This window comes from Mastigoproctus giganteus, chromosome 6 (assembly GCF_048544385.1).
Source record: "Mastigoproctus giganteus isolate SK-2022 chromosome 6, ASM4854438v1, whole genome shotgun sequence".
Classification (NCBI taxonomy): domain Eukaryota; kingdom Metazoa; phylum Arthropoda; class Arachnida; order Uropygi; family Thelyphonidae; genus Mastigoproctus; species Mastigoproctus giganteus.
This window is the reverse complement of record NC_143580.1, coordinates 229,827,640-229,853,818: the sequence shown is the minus strand read 5'-3', so window position 1 is coordinate 229,853,818 and position 26,179 is coordinate 229,827,640. Positions and strand designations below refer to the sequence as shown.

The 26,179-nt window shown below is 36.7% G+C and overlaps 1 protein-coding gene across 1 annotated transcript in view; it reads left to right on the top strand.

Moving 5' to 3' along the window:
- RyR (Ryanodine receptor) overlaps positions 1-26,179 on the top strand; it is an 841,404-nt gene that overhangs the window by 464,378 nt on the left and 350,847 nt on the right. The window contains exons 63-64 of the mRNA XM_090376454.1: positions 1,522-1,674; positions 19,219-19,331. Of these exons, the coding sequence (XP_090232580.1) occupies positions 1,522-1,674; positions 19,219-19,331 (266 nt within the window). The remainder of the gene's footprint in view (positions 1-1,521; positions 1,675-19,218; positions 19,332-26,179) is intronic.

The following is a 26,179-nucleotide window of genomic DNA, read 5'->3' as shown; positions in this document are numbered from 1 at the left end:
CTCTTCCAGCTGTGGGTGTACAATTAGAAAATTGAAGGCAATTTTCCTTGTTAAAGAAAAATTACTTTACTATTAGGAAACTTATATTGTTAAATATTAATTGTAAAAAGACACTCGAGTCATGTGAATTAGAGTAAATTAATTTTATTGAAGTTTAATTATAAGAATAAAATACATTAAGAGTAACATAATGATGTAAGTTTTTGGAAAGACATTCAACAGATAGAGACCAAATATAATGCTGCAGTTATTAGTATTTGTAGTGGCAAATAATGCAAAAAAGCAAGGTTATACAAGGTTATACAGCATGTGCTAGAAAAAAAAAAATAAAAAATTTCACCTGTCCATCCTCTCCAACAATTTATCTAATTCTGCTTTGAATTTATTCCATGAATATAAAAAAAAGTGCCAAATGAATCAGACTGAGTAAGTTAGAGGAATTACCTGAGAAAAATGAGACAAGAAAAAACTCTACAGAAAGGAAGTTTGGAGGATATGACCAAGAGGAATAACCTACCGAGACCGTTAGCTATAAATAGCTTGGTAAAGCTTTTAAAGAAATCTGAAGGTAGGTAAATGTTTGGATCAAGATAATGCCGACAGACAGCATAGCTAATTAGTAACAGAGCTAATAATAATGATATTTACTGCTACAAGGAAAAGAAGAAACAATACTGTAGTTTGTCATTGGCTAATTTTTTGAAATATTACACATACAAATGGTATTGGATGGATTGAGCACGCTGAATTCTGATGAGATTCTTCCACTTGTTTAGATTACGAACCTAAGGGGGCATAAATTGAAATTGAGGAAGGACAGATGTAGATGTGCGTTAATTTGCCTTTAGCCAGCAGGTGGTTAATTGCTGGAACAAACTTCCATCTGTCATTGTGGAAGTTGATAGGTTAAATAAATTTAAGGAGGAACTGGACAAATATTTAGAGGGGATTGTTTTGTATTTCCTTTTTTTTTTTTTTTTTGGCTGAAGCTGCATCTACTACTACTACTACCATTGATCCTTCAGAATTATAAAGGACTTGCAGTCCTACTGCACAAAAATACACCCTTGGTAAAGAGCACAGTTATAAGCAGGAAATACTTATGAGGGTAAAAGACTACACTGTATTTGAAATGAAGTAGTTTCAATTTACGAAAGAGTAACTACTTTATACACAATATGGAAATTTGATGACTCTGTATAGTTAAATGTAGAAACAAATTTGGAAGTACAAACTGTACTTTACAAGCTTGCTTTAAGCACTTCCTCAGTGGCAAACTAATTATAAATCAAAAAAGTTATGACTCTCAATCCAGACTCTCAGGATTCTCTATTTTTTGCATTTTATTTTACAATGGTTACTAGATTTCCAAGTCATAAATTGCGTTTTACGTAACACATTAATGCTATAATATGTTATGCAAAACCTACCTGGATAGTTTATGACTTAGTAGTATCATAATAACTTTTTTCAATCCATTTTAAATAATTTTTTTAAGCTAATTTTATATATTTCCTCTAGATTGATCCCAGTGATGTAATGAGTTGGCAGCATTATCTGTACAGCAAATTAGGCACCAAGAAGGAACCTGTGCATAGCACTCCTGCGGTGTCATCTGATCAATTAGTTGAACGGATTATTGATATGGCAAAAGTTCTGTATGGATTGCACATGGTAAGCTATTTTCGCTTTATATTGCTCTCTATTTTTCTTATGCATTCTTATTTTCTATAATAGGTTTTTTTTTTTTTGTATTAATTTTTAAAAAGACTATGTATGCTTTTTTGCATCATCTGCTACATAAATTAGTTTTAACAGTGTACAGCAGATTCGTCTCTTTTATCTCTGTTTAGTATTAGTATTAGTAACTGCCGCATGGTGCAAGAAAGCCTATGGCTTATGCTGCACCAGCCAAAAAAATCCGAACAAAACAATGATAAAAACAAAAAATAAATAAATAGATAAATAAAATAAATAACTAATTAATAATAATTAATGAATAAAAAATAAAATAAAAAATAAATAAAAAGGAAATTAAACCTATCATCCTATGCGCTTCCCTTACCCGAAAGTACTATCCAGATGACCTTTGAATTTCCCCAAACTGTCGGCCTCTACCACCCATGAAGGCAACTTATTCCAGTAATTTATAACTCGCTGGCTAAAATAAAACGTTTAGTTATCTAATAACCTTTTTTTAAATAGTATTAGTATTCTTTTTTATCCCTGTATTATTAATATTTTTATATCTTCCAATAATTAACAAATATAAATGATTATTAGAGATTCATTATAAATAACCATAAAGAAAAGAAAATTTTTATGGCGTGGTATTTTCTTTACAGATCATTAAAATTGCATTGCATAAATAATAGAAATATAGAATGGAATTTATGAGGCAGTAGTATACCATGTCATAAATTTCAAATATAAATGGATTGATAATGAGCCAATCCAATCATATTTGAAATTATATTTTACTCACAAAGCAAATTTTGCTTAAGTTGAAGTGACCTCACTACCCTGATATGTTTTCACTCTTTTTGGAGCCTCGATAGGGAGTGAATATTATCAAGGTTACAAAGGATGTGGTTACAAAAGAACTGGATGTAAAAAATAATTTTGATATCATATATTTGGATTTCAGGAAACCTTTTGACACTGTTGCGCATGGAAGACTATTGTACAAATTGGAGCAGAATGGTATTAAGGGTAAGTTGCTACAATGGATAAAAGGATGGTTGAGTGGGAGAAGACAGAGAGTGGTAATCAATGGGTGATGCTCTTTGTGGACTAATGTTATTAGTGGAGTCCCACAGGGTTCGGTTTTGGGTTCACTGTTGTTTTGTATATTTATCAGTGATATTGATGAAGGTATATCAGGCTTAATGTCGAAGTTTGCAGATGATACAAAAGTTGGCAGGGTTGTTAATGACAGTGTGCTACTGCAACAGGATCTAGATAATTTGGGCAGATGGGCTAAGAAGTGAAGTTTAACCCTGAAGTTTAACCTTGACAAATGCAAAGTACTGCATATGGGTAGAAGTAACTCCAGAGAAACGTACCAACTGTGTACAATTACTGTGAAGAGAAACGTACCAACTGTGTACAATTACTTCACATCTGTGCACAATTACTCCAAGGTCTTTTTCATTTTCTACCACGTTAAGTGGTAGAAAATGAAAAAGACCTTGGAGTAATTGTGCAGTCAATTGTGAAGTTTTCTGAGCAATGCAGACAGGCTGCCAGGGCAGATCATGGGGTTTTGTCAATGATATATAGGAATTTTGCTAGCAGGGAATTGTCCCTCTATATAAGGCAATGGTCAGGCCATGCCTTGAGTACTGCATACAGGTCTGGAGGCCTCATTTTAGGAAGGATGTAGATTTGCTTGAGTGTGTACAGAGAAGGACAACAAGATTGGTGAGGGGGAATGAAGGGATCCTCTTACCAAGAGAGGCTTAAGTTCTGCAAATTGCAGTGGCTGGAGACTAGGCATCTACGCGGTGATCTGATTGAGGTGTATAAGGCCTTGAATGGGTTGAGCACGCCGAATTCTGATGGGATCCTTCCACTTGTTCAGATTACAAACCTAAGGGGACATAAATTCAAATTAAGAAAAGACAGATGTAGAATAGATATGCGGAAATTTGCCTTTAGCCAACGGGTAGTTAATTGCTGGAACAAACTTCCATCTGTTGTGGAAGTTTATAGATTAAATAAATTTAAGGAGGAACTGGACAGGCATTAGGAGGGAATGGTGTGATTTTTTTTTTTTTTTGGCTGATGCTGCATAAGCTCATAAAGCTCATAAAGCTGCATAAGCTCATACTACTACTAATAGGGAGAGCACTTTCACGTCACAAATATCTACCAGTGTGCCAGTTGTTGTATCAATGGAAAGAAAGCACTGCTTGATGTAATAAATATAATAAAATCTTATACTTTACTAAAAAAATAGATGATTACTACGAACAAACTATGTCGAATTAAGCCTGTGATCCATCCTTGGCGGTCCAGCTTACGCAGGGATCGCAAAGAGGAAGTTGTTCTTGCTCGGCTCCGCATAGGATACTGTCATGTGACACACACTCCTTTTTGCTGAGGGCTGATGACCCTCCTATGTGCAAGCAATGCGACACCATTTTATCCATTCAATGCGATTGTACTGTATGCGATTGTACCAGTTTTAGAAATGCTCGTTTTACTGCTTTTACCCATCTGACTGAGCCATATACACTCAGTCAGATTTTAAATGACAATGACAATGTGTCAGCAGTTTTTAAATTTTTAAAATTGATTAAATATATATATACACTTATATGAAATTTATCTCATATTGCTTTTATCATTGTTCTGATTTTATTTATTGATATGTCTATATATATATATATATATATATATATATGCACTTTTCGACGGAGTAACCTTTTTTACAAGTTACCAGTCTTATCTTTTTATATGTTAACCTTTTCCTGGCGCACTATAACCTTGCCGTTTTTGCGCCACAAAAAATCAAAATCAATCAATCACTAAAAACTTAGCTGTTTGCTGCTTTATGTTATACCAAAAGTGGGAAACTTTTTAACCGGTTAATTTGTTCTTACCATTTTAAGAAATTAATGTCATTGATTTAAAATTAACATTTTAAATAATTAATTTTAAGCAATTTTAAACATAAAAAGGTATCAAAATGGCCATCAATCAGGCCATAAAATCATCATGTATTATTAAAAGTTTTTGAAAAATTACCAAACTTCCCTTTTCAGAACAGGACATTTTTGTCTAACCTCGGATCAACTTATCATCCCACATTCCTTTTCTTTTCTTCAAATTATCTCTGATGATGTCATCATGTATTTCTCTGGTGAACATTAGAATATTATGTTATTTGTATTTATGTTAAGTATTAACATGCATTAAAAGCTTGAAGGTGTTCAAAGATGGGCTACGTGCTTGGTGAAATTGGTAAACTGCCATGTGAGGAAATACAAGATTGTTAAAATTAAAGCCCTATGTAGAGGGCTCTGGAGTGAGTTCTAAGGCTCATACTGAAGAGAAATTTGGACAACAGGTACAATAAGAATACGCTCGCCATTTATTGGAAAAAAAAAATTAGTTACAAAATTTTTCACTATATGGTGCTGTGGCAATAAAAATCACTTGAACTGTGCTACAATTGTGTCTCCTCCATTTTGGTCAACAACATTCGAAGAACAGCATTTTCTACAGCAGAACTTCACATGACATCTTATGCTGTCCTTCAGATCTGCTAGAGTTTGACATCCTTCCCGATACACCTGATTCTTCAAAAAACCCCACAACCAGAAGTCGCATGCAGTGATTGGAGTAGTCAAAATGTCTGGAAACAACGGCTGAGGACCCTTTCATCTGTAAAGTGTTGCCTTTGCAATCTTTGGACACAACAGTGAATGCGGGGTGGCACACCATCTTGCGTGAATATGGTGTCCTGAAGGCACCCATGTTGTTGCAGCTCTGGTATTATGAAATTTGCCAACATTTCATAATATCACTGTCCAGTGACGGAACAGGTGCCAGTGTTACCTGTTCAAAAAAATATGGCCTAATCATGAATGTGGCTGTAAATCCACACCACACACTGTCACTTTTGGAGAATGCAACGGGACCTCTTGGATAACTTGAGGGGTTTCTGTTGTCCAAATGAGACAGTTATGCTTATTCACTTGTCCATTTAAGCAGAAGTGGGCTTCATCACTCCAAAGGATGTTCCATGGCCAAGTGATATCCACTGTCATTCACACCAGAAACTGAAGTGCGTATGTGAAATGAATATCTGCATCACCATGCTTTAGCTGCTGCTGTAGCATGTGCATCTTGTAAGGATAGTACTGCACAACACCTGATGCATTACTAGCTTTACAGCGAAATATGGCATGTCCACTTCATTAGAAACAGCTGGCACACTTGCACTACCACATGGAGATTGACTCGATAAATGCACGACAGCCATAGCCACATCTTCAACACGAGAGGAGTCCACTTGTTTGTGGACCTATGACTGTTTGTGCTGCAGACAGCAGAAACAGTCATAGGTCCACCCCTTATGCACTTCTGATGCCGGAATTCTCTGATAGCCACAGCTGCATTGTTGCTGTTCTGATAGTACAGCTTCACTAATAGTGCCTTTTCCTGCAATGTTGTTGGCATTGCTGCTGTAGTGCAGGCAAACATCTACTGTATGATTTTGAAGAGACTGCTTTGCTTTTATACAGTACAGTAGAGCTGAGTAGTGATGCTGTGGCAATAACTTACAATTATGCAAACAAATATTATAAACCTAATATTTGTTTGCATAATTGTAACTAAGATAGTTATGCACCATACAGTGACACATTTTGTAACTAATTTTTTTTCCAAGAAATGGCGAGCGCATTCTTTATTGTACCTGTTGTCCAAATTTCTCTTCAGTACAAGCCTTATAACTTGCCCCAGAGCCCTCTACATAGGGATACTTTAATTTTAACAACCCTGTACCTCTAGTATGTGGGCTATGAAGTTTGGTAGCTACCACAGAAGAGATCTGATTGAGGTCTATAAGGCTCTGAAAGGGTGGGGGAGATATTAAAATGAATGAAAATGAAATAGTAATAGTTATAAATGATCAGTGGAATAGGGCCAGAAACTCAAATTATGAGGGAAGTAGTATTGGCATTAGTAGAGGCATATGATGCAAGAAAGCAAGCTTATACAGCATTAGCCAAAAAAAAAAAAAACTTTCCCATTTTGCCCATCCATTAACTCCAAATGTTTATGTAGTCTGCCTTGAATTTATTTAATCTGTCAACTTCTACAACAGATGGAAGTTTGTTCCAGCAATCAACCATCTGCTGGCTGAAGGCAAATTTCCACACATCTATTCTGTAACTGTCTTTCCTCAATTTTAAATTTATTATTATTATTAGCTACATGGTGCAATGAAGCCTGAGGCTTATGCTGCACCAGCCAAAAAAAAAAAAAAAATTCCCGAGTTACCCTGAGAGAGAGAGAGAGAGAGTCAAAAGTAGAAGGGAATCACCAAGAAAGAGAAGAATGATGATATCTAGCTCAGGATCCTGGGTATGCCAAGCCCATACTCACCAGATGTGAACCCCTGGGGTAATTTATGTCCCCCTCAGGCAACTAATCTGGGCAAGAAGAGGAATCCCATCAGCATTGAGCTTGCTCAAACCATTCAAGGCCTTATACTCTTCAATCAGATCACCTTGCTGGTGCCTAGTCACCAGACACTGTAATTTGCAAATTCTTAAGCCTTTCATCGTAAGAGCAACCCTTTGTTCCATTCATTAATCTTGTTGCCCTTCTCTGTACTCATAAGTTGGGTTACAGAAAGTATTCTCTTAGCCTGGAGTTGTGAACTACTGAAATAAGTTACCCCCATGGCAGTTGAGATCAACAGCTTGATGAAATTCAAATTTCAGCGATTGGCATCTACAATAGGAGTGAAATGCATAAGAAGGGATTTTATTTTATGTTTTATTGTCTGCTGCAGTAAATGCCTAGGGCTTCCTTGGCTAATGCTAAATACTAAATAAAATATTCTGTACTTGCTATTTAGTACAAAGTATTAAATAAGATATTTTGCAAATTTTTAGAAAGTACAATCTTAAGCATTACACAAGGAACTTAGAAAACAGCAAATGTATTACAGCGTACATATATATTTAGTTATGTTCACTTACAGTGTTTTGGACATCATATTACTGAAATCTCTGAGCAGCTACATATATTTAAATCCTTTGATGTAACCCTGATCAACCAAGCAAGAAAATGCAATAGTAAGTCAAAACTATCTTACCTTTAAAAAAGCAGAAGGTGCTGGCTGATTGAAAAAAAAAAAAAAAAAAGTACTGGTGCACCCTTGCTGTTGTTGTTGGGAATTTTTGGTGTTTCAGTGCAACTTGTGACTTTTATTCATCTCTTGCATCGTGTGGTACTCTAGTTCATATGGTTTGTTCTGTATTATGTCTGTAGAATGTGTGTGTGTGTGTGTGTGTGTGTGTGTGTGTGTGTGTGTGTGTGTGTGTGTGTGTGTGTGTGTGTGTGTGTGTGTGTGTGTGTGTGTGTGTGTGTGTGTGTGTGTGTGTTGAAAGGCAGGTTTGCTTTGTATGAGGGCTGGTAAACCTAGAATAACTCACAGAGGAAACTCTGCTTCCTTAGATTATTAAACTACACAGCACCAGATGAAGAAGCTTTTAAGAATTCCCTCAGTTTTTTTGTGAGATTCAAATCCAGACCTCTCCAAATGAAAATGGAATAACCACTACTCTGTTGCAGAGTAGTGGTTGCATGCTGGCTTATATCAGTATTGATATTTTTAGTACTATTTCCTATGGTTCATGTAAGGGGACAATAGACTCTCTCATATAATGCCCCACATGGATAAATATCATTGCTCAGTCTCTCCCCCCACCCACAGTGAATCTTAGGTTTTGCATTCCAGTACATACGATTTACATGCATACAATGAGTCATCACCCCACTTTGGGGTTCTACAGGAATATATACAACATACTCATTTATTGTTCATTTTTTTATTTTACTCTATTTTGAAAGGATTTTAGAAAGCACCAATAAGAAGTCACTATTTATCTTCTGGGACTACCTTCACTTTCCTTCCATTTTACACACCTTAAGTGTTTTATAGATGTTTGAGGTGTGTAAAATAAATTGAAAAGTGCTAGTATATCCAGCACTAGCAAAACTTCTGAGAGACTTTAGTCTCTTTTTTGTTTTCATGTCAGTTATTTAAGAAGCTCACTTATTCACTGTATTTCATGCTTATTTAGGAATAAGTATAAAATTCAGTACTACATGCAAAAAAAAAAAAAAACAACCCTAAAGATATGCTAAACAAATTCTGAAAACAACTAAAAATATTTTTGCAGTTTTTGAGAATTTGTATGGTGACATATCTGCACTGTGTTCACTGTTAGAAAACAGGCCTTGCTGCGTGTCGGGTTGCATATCATCCAAGTTTCTTGCGACGACCGACTAACTGGTAAAATAAATTTGTTAAAAATAAATAAATGATATATACATAAGATAAAACAGAGATAAAATAAGATACAATAAGATAAAAGTATTAAAATATAATATAATAAAAGTATTAAAATATAATATAATAAAAGTATTAAAATATAATATAATAAAAGCATTAAAATACATCACTTTAAAATACATAGAAGCTTTTGAGACGAAGTGCCTCTTCATCAGTTAGTTGTGAATGGTGTACTTCAAGTGAGAGGCAATTGGAGATTTCTAAAATTAGGGCAGAGCTTTCAAATTGTTGCTATCCACCTCATGTTCTAGATAGATGTGTGCTTCAGGCTCACGAATTTGTTATGCAATCTAATCCTCCTTGCATCAATGAATTTATCCCCTATTATGCTACATCCCCTATTATCCAGACGTATCAGAACGTCCTGTTAGGATTTTGCATCTCCATCATATATGATGTGTGCAACTTCCGGGGAGGAAATTACAGTCTATTATTTAGACTAAGGCGCATTTAGGGCTAAAGCCTCAAGCTGCGAACAAATTTAGACTATGTATATAAAGTGCTTAGCATCATAATACACAGCCATTTCTGAATAAACAGAAAATTTTTAAGGTGGCATCGTTTTAGTTATCGTTTTAGGCAACTCGTTGTGAAGGTATTCACAATATGAGATATAACCTAAAACGATGCCACCTTAAAAATTTTCTGTTTATTCAGAAATGGCTGTGTATTATGATGCTAAGCACTTTATATACATAGTCTATTATTTCTAAGGTGAAAACACCTGTTCCTCCTTTCCTATGGAGTGGTTCAGTATACTGCATTACGTGTCCAGATTATGGGGGTGTTAGGTAGGTGAGTCTGGTAGAAGATTGAAAGGCCAGGTTTCTGAGCATGAGGTGGCTCTGCAAACTGCCAATTTTGACGCTCCACAGTCGACGAGCATTATTGGGTTGAGCAGCACAATCTTGATCTCCAACGGGATATTGAAATCGTCGACTATTCACATGATTACCACTAGCATTCATGGCTTGAAGCACTGCACATAACTACCAATAATAGTACTATGAATTGCACAAGGGGAATGCACTTACACCCTATTATAGAATGTACTGTATTGCAGGGCGATGAGCACTGGTGGTCATCACGTGTACGTAATTCTGTTCTACTGACACTAGACTCTTGATACCTGATGCCCAGCTGACTTTTGCTATTGTAACCATCATTATATATTGAAGTACTTGGCTATTGTAACCATCAATATATACCATTCACCGATTAGCTGATGAAGAGGCACTTCGTCTCAAAAGCTTCTATGTATTTTAACACTTTTATTATATTATATTTTAACACTTTTATCTTATTGAATTTTAATACTTTTATCTTATTTATTCTCTGTTTTCTTATGTATATATCATTTATTTATTTTAATAAATTTATTTTACCAGTTAGTCGGTCGTCTCAAAAAACTTGGATGTTGTATTTCAGGTATTGCTCAAAACATCAAAGGCAGATATTGTTGGGATATCAGAGACGTGGTGGCACACAGATATAAGGAATGCAGAACTGGAATTTGGGGAGTACAATGTGTACAGGAAGGATAGACAGGACAGGAAGGGAGGAGGGGCTATGCTATTAGATAAGAAACACATAAAAACCAAGGAAGTGAAGCCAGTCGACATCGATGGACAGGGCAGTGTCGAGTCAGTTTGGTGTGACATAAGCATAGGTAAATCAAAATTGAGAGTAGGAGTGTGCTATAGGCCTAATGACTCTGATGAGTATAATAAGGAACTGTACAGGGAAATAGAGTGGGCCAGTAAATCAGAGAGTCTTATAATGGGAGATTTTAATTTCCCAGATATTGACTGGAATTTGGGGGCTGGTTACTCACACACTAGCAGGGCTTTTGTGGATTTATTGGATGATTGTTTTCTACATCAGCATGTTCGGGAGGCAACTAGAGGGAGTAATACTCTTGATTTGATTATCAGCAGTGATCACAGTGTGCTGAAGTGGGATTTACTCAAAGAGGTAACTACCATTAGGGGTAAAGGGAAGGGTTATTGCTTCCGTAAAGGCGACTACGATGGACTGAGACAGTATTTAAATTCTATACAGTGGGACCAACTGATGATGTTACCAACAGCAAATTCAAAATGGGAAGCATTGAAAGAATCTATCTTGGAAGCTACTAGGCTTTACATACCAACTAAGAAATATTGTTCAAGGTTTAGGCCTAAATGGATATCAGATGAACTAATGAGACATATGGCAGAGAAGAGAAATGCATGGGATACATATAAATTAATGGGTGACATGGAAGCCTGTGATAGATATAAGCTGGTCTGTAACCAAGTCACAAAGGAAATTAGGCAGGCAAAGGATGCAAAGAAAAACAGCAAAGAGTTCTTTTCCTATGTAAACTCTAAAAGGAAAGGGATGAATCAGATTGGTCCACTGGATATTGATGGTTCGACTGTTCATGATCCTGCTCAGGTGGCTAACAAACTAAATGAATATTTTGCATCTACATTAACACATGAGGAGTTATTCAGGGAGGAGAATGCCAGAGGTGAATCAAACTCTGGCAGTGAGCTAGATGATTTGGTAATAACTGAGAGGAAAGTGGAGGAGAAATTGTTGAAGATAAACATAAAAAAGGCACCCAGTGTGGATGGGATCTATCCAGTTATATTAAACGAGGCAGAAAAGGAAGTAAGCAAACCCTTAGATATAATTATGAGAGCTTCTTTGGACTCAGGGAGGTACCCATAGACTGGAGATGTGCAAATGTGACCCCAATTCACAAAGAGCGACACAAGTTATTATACACCTGTTAGTTTAACTTCTGTTCCAGGAAAACTAATGGAGGCACTGGTTAAAGAACACTACAGGATCATCTAGACAAGACTTCAGTTATAGTTCGGACACAGCATGGTTTTGTTAAGAGAAAGTCTTGCCTGACCAATTTGATTGGATGCTATGATTGGAATAACTTTGATATCATATATTTGGATTTGGATCTTAGAAAGGCTTTTGGTACTGCTGCACATGGAAGTCTGCTGAACAAATTGGAGCAGTGTGGCATTGGAGGCAAATTGCTGCTATGGATAAAGGGATGGTTGAGTGGGAGAAGACAAAGAGTGATAATCAATGGACACTGCTCATCGTGGACTAATTTTATTAGTGGAGTCCCTCAGGGTTCAGTGTTGGGTCCATTGTTGTTTTCTGTATTTATAAATGATATTGATGATGGTATATCAAGCTTAATGTCCAAGTTTGCAGACAGTAGAAAGGTTGGCAGGGTTGTTAAGGACACAAATGACGGTACGCCGCTGCTGCAACAGGATCTAGAAAAGTTGAGCAGATGGGCTGAGTGGTGGCAAATGAAGTCAACATTGACAAATGTAAAGTACTACATATGGGAAGCAATAACCCCAGATTAATGTATCAACTCTTGGTACTACACTGACAGTGGTAGAGAACAAAAAGGACCTGGAGGTAATTGTGGGTAGATATGAAGTTTTCTGAGCACTGCAAACAGTCTGCAAGAGTAGCCCATGGCATCTTGTCAATGATATACAGGAATTTTTCTAGCAGGGATAAGGAGGTGATTATCCCCTTGTATAAGGCAATGGTCAGGCCACACCTTGAGTACTGTATACAGGTCTGGAGGCCTCATTTCAAGAAAGATGTAGAGCTGCTGGAACGAGTACAGAGAAGGGCAACAAGATTAGTGAATGGAACAAAGGGTTGCTCTTACGAAGAAAGGCTTAAGTTTTGCAAATTACAGTGTCTGGAGACTAGGCACCTGCGAGTGATCTGATGGTGGTGTATAAAGCCTTGAATGGTTTGAGCATGGTCAGTGCTGATGGGATTCTTCCTCTGGCTCAGAATAATCACCTGAGAGGGCATAAATTCAAATTGAGGAAAGACAGATGTAGGATAGATGTGCGGAAGTTTGCCTTTAGCCAGCGGGTAATTATTTGGTGGAACAGACTTCCATTCTTTGTTGTGGAAGTTGATAGCCTAAATAAATTTAAGGCTGAGCTGGACAGATAGATATTTGGAACGAATGGAGAGGTGAAATGGGAGAGTTTTTTTTTTTTTTTTTTTCTGGCTGATTCTGCATAACCTTGCTTTCTTGCATCATATGCTTCTATTAATGCTAATGCTAATGTGTTCACTGTGATTAAATGAACTGAGCAATAAGTTTTTAGCAGAAACAAAATGATAACTCAACTGTGAAAACAAAATAAAAACTTATGCAATTAGCAAATGAAAAGCTGGAAAATGAGGAATTTGATTAATGGCTGAAACAAGAATAGAGATAACAGAACTTAAAGTTACTGGAATATTCTGTATGACAATGTTGTGTCAAACAGTTATGAGTATGTTGTGACTAAGTGCTAATATTTTACATCATATTGACAGTGAATAATGAATGATGTTATTTTTATTTAACAGGTAGCACAGGTGTTTCCAGTAAACAAAAAAACAAATGACAGAATAGGGAACAATGAACAGCTTGATTATATGTCCATTGTTTCTGTTGTGATTTCCCCATGGTTCTATAGTATTTGAGCTATTGAGTTGGCTGTAAACAGTTTCCTAAAAACAGTCAATGGCCATTATTTCACCATAACAATTGGCACTGACTGTGACATTAGTAGTGGTCCATGTCAATCATAAAAGAAACTTAATCACTTTCCCAATGCTCGTTAATAGAGAGAATCTGAGCACATGTATGCTGCTAACAGCATACAAACTGCAGTCATCTTTTCTGCCTTGAATTGAGTGTGACATATTTATTTACTCACACACTGGTCTTAGAAGGTGCCATTATCCATTCTGCATGTATGGTCATTTGTTCTGTACTTCTCCAATTTGTTTATTACTGTAAGCTTTTTTTAAATTAATGGTCCTTTTAGTTTCATGGGCTTTCACTTAAACAAAAAATGAAAACATTCTACAAGCACACATGCATGCACACACAAACCCAGAATGACATACCTTTTGGAGAGCACCAAACTCAAGGTAGTTGATAGTTTACATCCTTTTTCCTAAAAGGTCTAGGAGTAATTATACAGTCTGACATGAAATTTTCTGAGCAGTGCAAACAGGCAACCACGATGTAGATCTGTTGGAAAGAACACAGAGAAGAGTAACAAGATTATTTGGGGACACAAAAGAATATTCTTACCAAGAAAGACTAATTCATCAAAGTGCAGTCTCTGGAAACTAAGCATCTTCTATATGGTGTCCTAATTGAAGTGTATAAAGCTTGAAGAGGATTAAGCAAATTAAACGCTGATAGCATCTTTACGCTTTCTCATGTGACACACAAAGGAATCAGAAAATTTAAAAAAGGATGGTTGCAGAATAGATATATATGGAAATTTGCATCCAATCAAAAATAATTGATTTATAGAATAAACTTCCACCTAATGTTGTGCATTTGAGTAGTTTGAACAAATTTAAAGAAGGTTTGGACAACTTTAGCATTAGCATTAGCATTAGTAGAGGCATTTGATGCAAGAAAGCAAGCTTATGCAGCATCAGCCAAAAAAAAAAAAAAAAAAAAAAAAAGTAACATAAATAAATAAAAATAACCACTTCCACTTCACCCCTCTGTTCGTTCGAAATACCTGTCCAGCTGAGCCTTAAACTTATTTAGGCTATCAACTTCCACGACAAGGGATGGAAGTCTGTTCCACCCACCAACCACCCGCTGGCTAAAGGCAAATTTCCGCACATCTATCCTACATCTGTCTTTCCTCAATTTGAATTTATGCCCTCTCAGGTGATTTTTCTGAGCTAGAGGAAGAATCCCATCAGCATTGAGCATGCTCAAACCATTCAAGGCTTTGTACACCTCTATCAGATCACCCCGCTGGTGCCTAGTTTCCAGACACTGTAATTTGCAAAACTTAAGCCTTTCTTCGTAAGAGAACCCCTTTGTCCCATTCACCAATCTAGTTGCCCTTCTCTGTACTCGTTCCAGCAGCTCTACATCCTTCCTGAAATGAGGCCTCCAGGCCTGTATACAGTACTCTAGGTGTGGCCTGACCATTGCCTTATACAAGGGAATAATCACCTCCTTATCCCTGCTAGAAAAATTCCTATATATCATTGACAATACACCATGAGCTACTCTTGCAGCTCGTCTGCACTGCTCAGAGAACTTCATATCTGCCTGCACCACCACCCCCAGGTCCCTTTCATTCTCTACCACTGTCAGTGTAGTACCACAGAGTTGATACGTTGCTCTGGGGTTGCTGTTTCCCATATGTAGTACTTTACATTTGTCAATGTTAAACTTCATTTGCCACCTCGAAGCCCATCTGCTCAACCTTTCCAAATCCTGTTGCAGCAGCATAGTGTCAGTAGTGTCCTTGACAACCCTGCCAACCTTCGTATCATCTGCAAACTTGGACATTAAGCCTGATATACCATCATCAATATCATTTATAAATACAGAAAACAATAAAGGCCCCAATACTGAACCCTGAGGGACTCCACTAATAACATTAGTCCACGATGAGCAGTGTCCATTGATTACCACTCTCTGTCTTCTCCCCCTCAACCACCCCTTTATCCATAGCAGCAACTTGCCTCCAATATCACACTGCTCCAATTTGTGCAGCAGTCTTCCATGTGCAACAGTATCAAAAGCCTTTCTAAGATCCAAGTATATAATATCAAAGTTATTCCCTGCATCCAGTTCTTTTGTGACTGCATCATAGTATCCAATCAAATTGGTCAGGCAAGACTTCCCCTTAACAAAACCATGCTGTGTCCTAGCTATAACTGAAGTCTTGTCTAGATGATCCTGCAGTGCTTCTTTCACCAGTGCCTCCATTAATTTTCTGGGAACAGAAGTTAAACTCACAGGTCTATAATTACTTGTGTCAGCCTTTGATCCCCCTTTGTGAATTGGGGTCACATTTGCACATCTCCAGTCAATGGGTACCTCCCCTGAGTCCAAGGAAGCTCTCATAATTATGGCTAAGGGTTTGCTTACCTCCTTTGCTGCCTCCTTTAATATAACTGGATAGATCCCATCCACCCCAGGTGCCTTTCTTGTGTTTATCTTCAACAATTTCTCCTCCACTTTGCTCTCAGTTATTACAAGATTCTCTAGCTTACTGCTAGAGTTGAATACACCTCTGGCATTCCCCTCGCTGAATAACTCCTCATGTGTGAATGTCGATGCAAAATATTCATTTAGTTTGTTAGCTACCCGAGCAGGGTCATCAACAGTTGACCCATCGATCTCAAGTGGACCAATCTGATTCATCCCCTTCCTTCTAGAGTTTACATAAGTAAAGAACTCTTTGCTGTTTTTCTTCGCATCCCTTGCCAAGGATCTCTCGTAATCTGCCTTCGCCTGCCTAACCTCCTTTGTAACTTGGTTACAGATCAACTTGTATCTATCATAGGCGTCCGTGTCACGTGTTAATTTGTATGTATCCCATGCATTTTTCTTCTCTGCCATATGCCTCATTAGTTCATCTGACAACCATTTAGGCCTAAACCTTGAACAATATTTCTTAGTTGGTATGTAAAGCCTAGTAGCTTCCACGATAAGTTCTTTGAATGCTTCCCATTTTGAATTTGCTGTTGGCAATATCATCAGTTGATCCCACTGTATAGAATTTAAATACTGTCTCAGTCCATTGTAGTCGCCTTTACGAAAGCAATACCCCTTCCCTTTACCCCTAATGGTAGTTACCTCTTTGAGTAACTCCCACTTCAGCACACTGTGATCACTGCCACCAAGTGGTTCATTTATCTGCAGATTCTTAATGCATGAAGAATCACTACTGATAATCAAATCAAGAGTATTACTCCCTCTAGTTGCCTCCCGAACATGCTGATGTAGAAAACAATCATCCAATAAATCCACAAAAGCCTTGCTACTGTGTGAGTGACCAGCCCCCAAATTCAGTCAATATCTGGGAAATTAAAATCCCCCATTATAAGACTCTCTGATTTACTGGCCCACTCTATTTCTCCGAACAGTTTCTTATTATACTCATCAGAGTCATTAGGCCTATAGCACACTCCTACTCTCAATTTTGATCTCCCAATGCTTATGTCACACCAAACTGACTCGACACTGCACTGTCCAGCGATGTCGACTGGCTTCACTTCCTTGGATTTTATGTGTTTTTTAACTAATAGCATAACCCCTCCTCCCTTCCTGTCCTGTCTGTCCTTTCTGTAGACATTGTACTCCCCAAATTCCAGTTCTGCATTTCTTATATCTGTGTGACACCACGTCTCTGAAATCCCCACAATATCTGCCTTTGATGTTTTGAGCAATACCTCAAATTCATCAAATTTATTTACTAAACTCCTAGCATTGGTGTACACACAAGTATACATGCACCTGTTCTTTTTCTTAGCTACCCTAACACAACCCATGTGTTTACTTGTACCCCAATGATTCCCAGCAGTCTCTGAAATATCCTGCATCTTATTTTCCAGGCTGCGGCTCATTCCAATAGAAGCAGTGCAAGAATCACTTTCACCTCTGCCAGTGGCTACTGTTAATCTATTAGTCCTTGTATCCCCCCAATCTAGCAGTTTTCCGACCCACCTAACATTGCCTCGATAGCATCAGCAAACATTCTTGCACCCTTTCTATTTAAGTGTATCCCATCCCTGTAGAAGCAGTCTCTCCTGTTAACAAGTACAGACCAGGCTGAAAAAAATTCAACCCCTTGAGCCCTGCACAATCTTTCCAGGGCCGAATTGATTGACAGGGCTCTCATCATATACTCCCTCCTATCGTGTCTGGGCAGAATTGCAGACACTTTCAATTTCAACCCTAATTCACGGCTTTTTTTCATCAGTGACCTGTACTTGTCAAGTAATTCCGCCGGTCTCCTACTCTTAATGTCATTAGTGCCAACGTGTACAACTATATCACCTTTTGTGCCCTTAAAAGATGATATCCGCTCTACAACGTCATCAACTTTTGCCCCTGGCAGACATACCCTGGTCCTATTCCACCTATCCTTTTTACAAAGCATGTTTCCCGTTTCCCTGACAATAGAGTCACCAACAACTACTAGTTCCTTTGGGACCAGCGCATTCTGCCTTGGGGGTTGCCGCTGTGTTCCGCGATGACCAAGTGCAAGCTCTGGCATTGGTGTGGGCAGCTGAGAGCTTGATGGGCCCCTCACTTGTAATCCTTCGAGGGCATCCACCCTATTTTATTTGCAAGAATGGGCAAGAATGAACTTATTTGCAAGAATGGGCAAATGAAGTGAGTAGTTTTTTATATATATGTTTTAGTATTAGTATTAGTAGAGGCATATGATGCAAGAAAGGAAACTTATGCAAACAAACCCATTTCACTGTTTTCTGGCTGGTCCTGCATATTCCTTGCTTCCTTGCATCATTTTGGAAATACTAATACTAATGATTGTTTGCAGATACAGGTTAAGGCCATTCTGAATTTAATTAGTGCTCTAACTTGAATTAAGACTAAACTTAGAATGCACAATCATTTCACATTAACATATTAGATTCACATGAACAACACAGCTTTACTGTATCTACTTAACAAATTAGTATTGTATTGAAGTTGAAGCAGAGCATAACTTAGAGCCATATGTCTATAACAGCATTTATCAAATTGTATTCCATTATAATTTTCTTGTGAATTTTATAGTTGATTTTTGTTGTAAAATACCAAGTTGCTTATAAGTATGTACTAAGAATAAATTTTACTGATTAATAATTATTAATAATTATGATTGTTTTATGTATTTTGGCACTCTTAGCTTTTTGGAATATTGGGAATTCTGCTGTATTTATTTTTAGTGATTGTGTCCTTAATATGTTATGGTAAATATTAATTATTATCATTTATTGAGGCAGGCATAATATATATATATATATATATATATATATATATGTGTGTGTGAAAAAAAATTACATTTTTTGTTATCTTGCTATTAAAACTATGAAGGTATACTTGTAAAAATGCAAGATTAAACATTTAGGATTATCTTGTTAAATATGGATCTGATGGCAATTCTGATACACACACTTATATACCCACACTTTATATATGTGTATTACATTCTAATTCAACTCTTTTCTATTTAAGTAACCTTTGGATTTCTGTAATTAACTTCTTAATTCTGCGGTCACTTCAGATTGACCATCCTCAAGGCCAGCAAGGTGGAATTAAAAGGGGAATTGTATCCCTGCAGAGAAAACGTGCTGTGATAGCCTGCTTCCGTATGACTTCTCTTCATAGTTTACCGAGGTAACAATTTTGGGATGAGTGATTGTTTTGCGCTGTCCCAATACTAACTGTGCTTATCCCTGGTAATCACAATAATTTCTAAATGAATCTGAAGCTGGATTTGTTTTAAGAAGCATTTTATTCCGTATTTGCATGTGACCTGTACAACCACAGTCCCATTTTATGAATGACATCTCACTGCATGCCTCACATGATATCTGTAACAAATAGTATTTTGAATGCCACTCTGTAATTTTGGGAGCTGCATAGATTCTACTTCCTTTTCATTAAACATGAAAAGAATTTAATTATCATAGATAAAGGAAACATGCTCATCCTGTTTGATGTTAGTTTTTTCCTGAGCCCATCAAAAATTACCATTGATAACTTGCGACGTTTCATTTGAATTTTTTTTTTTTTTTCTTGCATACATCAAACTGAAAATTGACAAAGTTTTTAAGCAAAGAATTTTCAGTTTATTACTGCTGCCAGAATTTGTATTATTACTTAATTTTCATATTATGTACTTTATACATAATTTACACTCTACTACATTTGAATTTGAAATAAATTTTTGAAAAACACTTATGAAAGTGCAACAAAACTTGGCAAAATCATCTGAGCTTTAGACTTTCGTGTCTCCTCTGCATATTGTGCTTTCAAAGTGTGTGAAATTTCTGAAATGAATACATTAAAAATAAAATGGGTTAAAAATTAGAATATAAATTGTGTAAGGAATGAGTTTATCTGTCTGGGCCCCATCTCATCAAGAGTTACAAGACTCAGCTGAACAAAAATCAAGTGACTTAGCACTACCAAGTTGAACACTGACTAAGGATCAGTTCTCAACTTGCTGAATTAAATCCCTTTTTTTTAATATAATTTATATTCTATTTTTTATTTTGCTATATTTATTTTACTAAATTCAAGCCTTCTGAAAGCACTAGCCTCAGAGGACACAAAATAATCTCAGGAAACTTTGTTGTACTTCTGCGAGTGCTTTTCCAGTTTCTTTCAAACTGAACACAGCATCATGCAAAATATGTTTTTAATTACATATTTTATTCTGTGTAGTTAATTGTTGTCATATTTTTTTTGTGTATATATTTTTGAGGAAGAAAGTGAGGTAGCATATAGAATAATGTCAGTTTACAGAATGCATATTCCAATTTTAATATTCCTTTTCACTGACATTAATTAACATTTCTGCTTTTCTGTTTTCATTTTTTTTTCTGAGGAAAAAAGTTTAAAACCTTCGGAACCTTCGTTAGTCATTTTGTTCTTTCCTCTTTATTTTCATGATTCAAAGATCATATTAACACAGGATGTTGATAGAGTAAGAAGTGATAACCACATGGTGAACCAAAGCAACATCTATTGTGAACTTAACAAGCCTTGATACATCCTAATATAAAAGGCTAGGAGAGCTTGCTAAAGATTAATGATAAATTACATCTAAATTCAGTGAAAACTAAATTTAATATTTAAAAAATAACAGTATGAATGTATAAGAGATGTGATAGAAAAAGCTAAGAAAGTAATGAATTTTAAATTTAATGAGCATAAAGCAATATAAGAAACTCAGTATAAGGCAGAGGCCATTGAAGGATTACATAACTATAAAAAGTATATAACAGTTAAGGTTTGCAAGCAATCTCGAAGATAGTAGGGAAGAAAAAGTAAGCAGTAAAAAAGAAATGTCTGAAAATAATTCTAATTAATTATTTTTGAATATTGTTCATATTTTAACTAGATCACATTGCAAGGGCTAAAATTTAGTACAAAATGTATGGCTTTATTTACATATATCATAATATCATAATCATAATACATATATCGTAATACATAATACCCATAAAACAAAAATACCCTGGAAGTTTGCTGATCAACTGGGAAAAGCTAAGTGGCAAGGTTGCATATTCATGTATGGTGTGCATATTCATGCTCCATTACTTGTACATATCATACTCTATTACATTATATGGAAGCAGAATGGTTCAGTGTTGTTCTTTTATAATGAACTAGATGTTCATTCCAAAAATAAAATACACTTGGTGAATGTTTTAATTTGAAGTATGCACCAAAATAACATATACTGAAACAAACGATAATATTATTTGTTATGAAACAGGTTATTGAAGGATTACATAATATAAAAAGTATATAACAGTTAAGGTTTGCAAGCAATCTCGAAGATAGTAGGGAAGAAAAAGTAAGCAGTAAAAAAGAAATGTCTGAAAATAATTCTAATTAATTATTTTTGAATATTGTTCATATTTTAACTAGATCACATTGCAAGGGCTAAAATTTAGTACAAAATGTGTGGCTTTATTTACATATATCATAATACATAACTGTACCCATAAAACAAAAATACCCTGGAAGTTTGCTGATCAACTGGGAAAAGCTAAGTGGCAAGGTTGCAGTATGGTGTGCATATTCATGCTCCATTACTTGTACATATCATACTCTATTACATTATATGGAAGCAGAATGGTTCAGTGTTTTTCTTTTATAATGAACTAGATGTTCATTCCAAAAATAAAATACACTTGGTGAATGTTTTAATTTGAAGTATGCACCAAAATAACATATACTGAAACAAACGATAATATTATTTGTTATGAAACAGGTTACAAGTAGCCAGTATTCCTATTCTTATTCCTGAAGGGAAAAAAAAAAAAAAAAAAAATTATTTCATAATATGGTATTATTTTCAGTCATTGGAAGAGGAATGTGATGATGGGGTTAAAATGGCAATAACTCCTATTTAATGATCATTTCTAATACAACCTCCTAGCAAGAGATCAATTTTAACCTTCTAACTAAACTCTCCAGGTTTTTTTCTGTATCCCAAACTGATCATATTGCTATAACAAGATATCCCAATTTGAAAGTAAAAAATCAGAACCATGTAAAGAAAGGTATGCAAAAAATAGTTACAAAAGAAACCGTGCATCTTTATTTATTATACTGAAAACTGCCTTTTAACTGAAATTGGAGGCCATTTGCAGTTGCAAGCAATCTTAATAGCCACTCATCAGCAGTTTAGTAGTTTCTTGATCACTTAGCACATTTAAGATCATTTAGAAATTAATTTTTAAGTTTCTTCATCATTAATATCAGACCAACCACCAAGAGTATTACAAAATTTCATTCCATAAATTTCATGTTCATTCCATTGCACTTCATGTTCATCTTTGTCTATTTCCTTAATAAAACTGAACATTTTCTTTAAATTAGTACTGAATATATCCTGCTTTCCAGAAGCCATAAACAATCAGCCTGTGCCAGCTTTAAGAACCCTTGAGGTTGTTGCAGACATTCTCTCAGGTATGCCAAGCTGTGCTTGCTACCTGGGAGTCTAAAATGCTGATGGAACTGATATTCAGTGACATTCAGTCAAGTGGACCTAATTTTGCCAAATTCCGGTCTGTCTTGACAGCCAAATCCTCTGCTTGCACCATCACAATGGTGGGACTGTTAGTAACCCTTGGATATAACTCCCATGCGCAAGTCCTGAAATACGGTACCTAGCACACTAGAGGTGATCACCCCAATGCAAACCAACATTAGCAGGGGTTGAGGTGTAACTCCCAGACCACATGGAGGAATGCCACCCCTCTGTGTTACCATACAATACTAGGTGGTAAATGATTCATCGACCAGTGTAATACCACCACTTTATTCAATGGAGGCTTGAAGTGGTGGAATCCATGTTTAGTCTCCAGAGATAAAAGCTCCAGCAACCCCCATCTCTCCCATCATGCAGTATGATTGATGTCTTTTGAGGTTATGATGGACATCATGGCGAGATCCATTTTTCCTTACATTTTGAGGGTACAGCTCTAAAATGGTGTTCACAGACTGGCCACAGAATATACCCAGTCAAGGAGCTGGGTATATTCTTACCATGTCTATGCTACATCCAAAAATTTCATTACTTCATACAGCATATCCTCACCACCCTTTCTTACTTCTGAATACACCATGAATTGTCAAACTAATAGAACAAACTTATCTGCAAAAAGATATAAACTGCCCAAACACTTCCTTATTCATTTCACAAATATACATGGTCTCATTTCTAATGTCAGTGATATCCATTTCCACTTGCAGTCTGTAAAACCCCTTGTACTTTTTCTGACAGAATCCCACTTATTGGTTGATTCAACCACTGCTCATTTGAATTGTCCGAATTATTTGCTGTACGATTCCTTTCACTTCAAAGGTGGTATAGCACTTGTGCATATGTCCCTCTGATACTCCCTGTCAGAGACTTTTTTCTTTTTTTTTTTTTTTTTTGTTAGTTCTTGGCGCATCGGCTTCTGTGGCCATAATGCACCTCCCAAAATTTTTGCATTTTACTCTGATCCAAGCACGAGGCAGGATTCGAACCCGTGACCTTTGGGTTACCAGGCAGGCACTTTACCCACCTGGCTAGCCTGTTCGGCTGTCAGAGACTTAGTAATTTGGAATCTCTTCTTTTCGATTTTCTTTAGCTTAAAATCTCTTTACCTCATTCTGTCAAATTCATCTGTTGTCTCTATCGTTCTCCCAACTCCACTAATCACTTGGAACTCTGACTTCCTCTCTTTGAAACTTGACTTTCTTCAGTCCAACTTTCCTAAGAGTGAGGTAGTTTTTTTTTTTTTTTTTCTTGGTGATTTTAATAGTCACAACTTCAGCTGGCTTCCAATTTCTAGTCACACTGACCCAGCTGCTCAAGATCCTGAGGCTTCTGCAATTACTAATGACCTTGAACAGATTGTTCATTTGTCTACCAGAATTCCAGACAATCCTAACCACAGAGCCAACATGCTTGAGCTATTTCTCACAAACAACCCTTCTAAATACACTGTCGTGGTTAGGGGACCTCTGGGCATCTCAGATCACAACTTGGTGTGGTCCTCCTCTACAGTGGGGCCTCTCCCTCATGCCGATTCCAATCTCATGTTGTGTGGCATTGCAATAACACAAAATGGGATAATTTGCAAGATTTATTTTCTTCTTTTCCTTTGTTGGATTACTGTTTCAAATCTTCTGATGTAAACATTTGCTCAGATTGTGTCAGTGAAATAATTATTGTAGGAATGGAATCCTCTATTCTACACTCCACCTTAAAATCTCGTCCTTTATCTATACCTTGTTTTTTTTAATAAATGTGCTGAGGCTGTTCAAGAGAAGAATGTTGCATATCATAATTGGCTTGTTTTGAAATTTTCAAGTTCATTTTCTGCTTACACCAAAGCTCACAACATTTCCAAAGCAGTTGTTAATCAGTCCAAACTAGATTTTGAACAGGCTAAGAGTAGAAAACTTGCTTCTTGAACAAATGATAGCCAAGCATTCTGGTCTCTTGCCAAAGCTTGTCTGCAACTTTTGCCCATCACTGTCAAAACTAGATGGTTCTATTGCCACTTCGGCCAAAGATAAAGCTGACCTGCTAGCATCTTAATTTTCTTCCAATTCGTGTATTAATGATCTTGGTAAACCACCTCCCGTCATTCCCAGTACCCTCTATTCAATGCCTCCTGTGGTCCTCCATCTAAAGGATGTAGGAAGGATTTTGATCAATCTTGATACTAAGAAAGCTCCAGGTCCTAATGGTATTTCTCCATTTGTTCTCAAAAACTGTACTCCTGAATTTACTCCTGTTGTGTGTCATGTTTTTTCACTTTCTTATTCCAAAGGTGTTTTTCCTTCTGCTTGGAAATTTTCTCATATCCAGCCAGTTCCTAAAAAGAGTGACAAATCCCTCCCATCCAATTATCGTCCCATTGCACTTCTTTCTACTCTTTCTAAAGTAAATAAGAAATCAATTACCTGCTAACTCTTAAACTGTTTAGAAACCTTCTGTCTGCCTTATCATCATACAATTGCCAGTATGGATTCCATTAGTGCTGATCCACTGGTGATATTCTGGCTTGTGTATCCATCTACGGACAAATTCGGTGGAAAAGTTTGGGGAAACAACTCAGTTGCTTTTGACATTTCAAATGCTTTTGATCATGTTTGGCATAAAGGTCTTCTAAATAAGCTTCCATCTTATGGTTTGCCAACTCGTTTTTGTAATTGGGCATCGAGTTTTCTCTCTGACCGCTCACTTCAGGTGGTGGTAGATGGCTCTCTGTCTTCTAACTTCTCCACTAATGCTGGTATTACCCAAGGTTCAGTTCTTTTTCACTTGTGTATTAATGACCTTCTTCCATTGACTGGAAATCCTATCCATAATTTTGCTAATGATAACACATTGCATTCCATCTTCCAGTTTGAGAAACCTTGCCTTGCTGAAACAGCTTCAACTTCTCGAATATCTACTAGCAGTTCCTTAAATGCTGACCTCCAGGTAATTGTCCAGTGAGACGAAAATAACTTGGTTGATTTCAATATTTCTAAAACTCAGTCCTGTCTTATATCTCACAAAAAGGATTCTTCCTCCTATGCTTATAGGCACCTCTGTAACCAGATGGGCAGGAGCAGAAGTGCGTAGCATGTACTTCTTGATTAGACCAGGGTTTGAGCCCATGACCACCAAATAAGGAGGATGCAGAAAGGTCAGAGAAGGACCATCGCATATCTCCAGAGCAATATGGCGTTAGTTGCTAATGCTCCTAAAAACCAAATAACAACAACCTATGCTTATCTTTGAAACTCCAATTTCTAGACAAGGTCATATATCTCTATTGGAAATTACCCTGACTTCTAATATCTCTTGGCATGGCGCCTCCGTAGCCAGGTGGGAAGGAGCAGCAGTGCGTAACACACGCTTCTTGATTAGACCGGGGTTCGAGCCCGTCACCACCAAATACAGAGGATGCGGAAAGGTCAGGGAATGACCACCGTCCGGAGCAATATGGCCTTAGTTG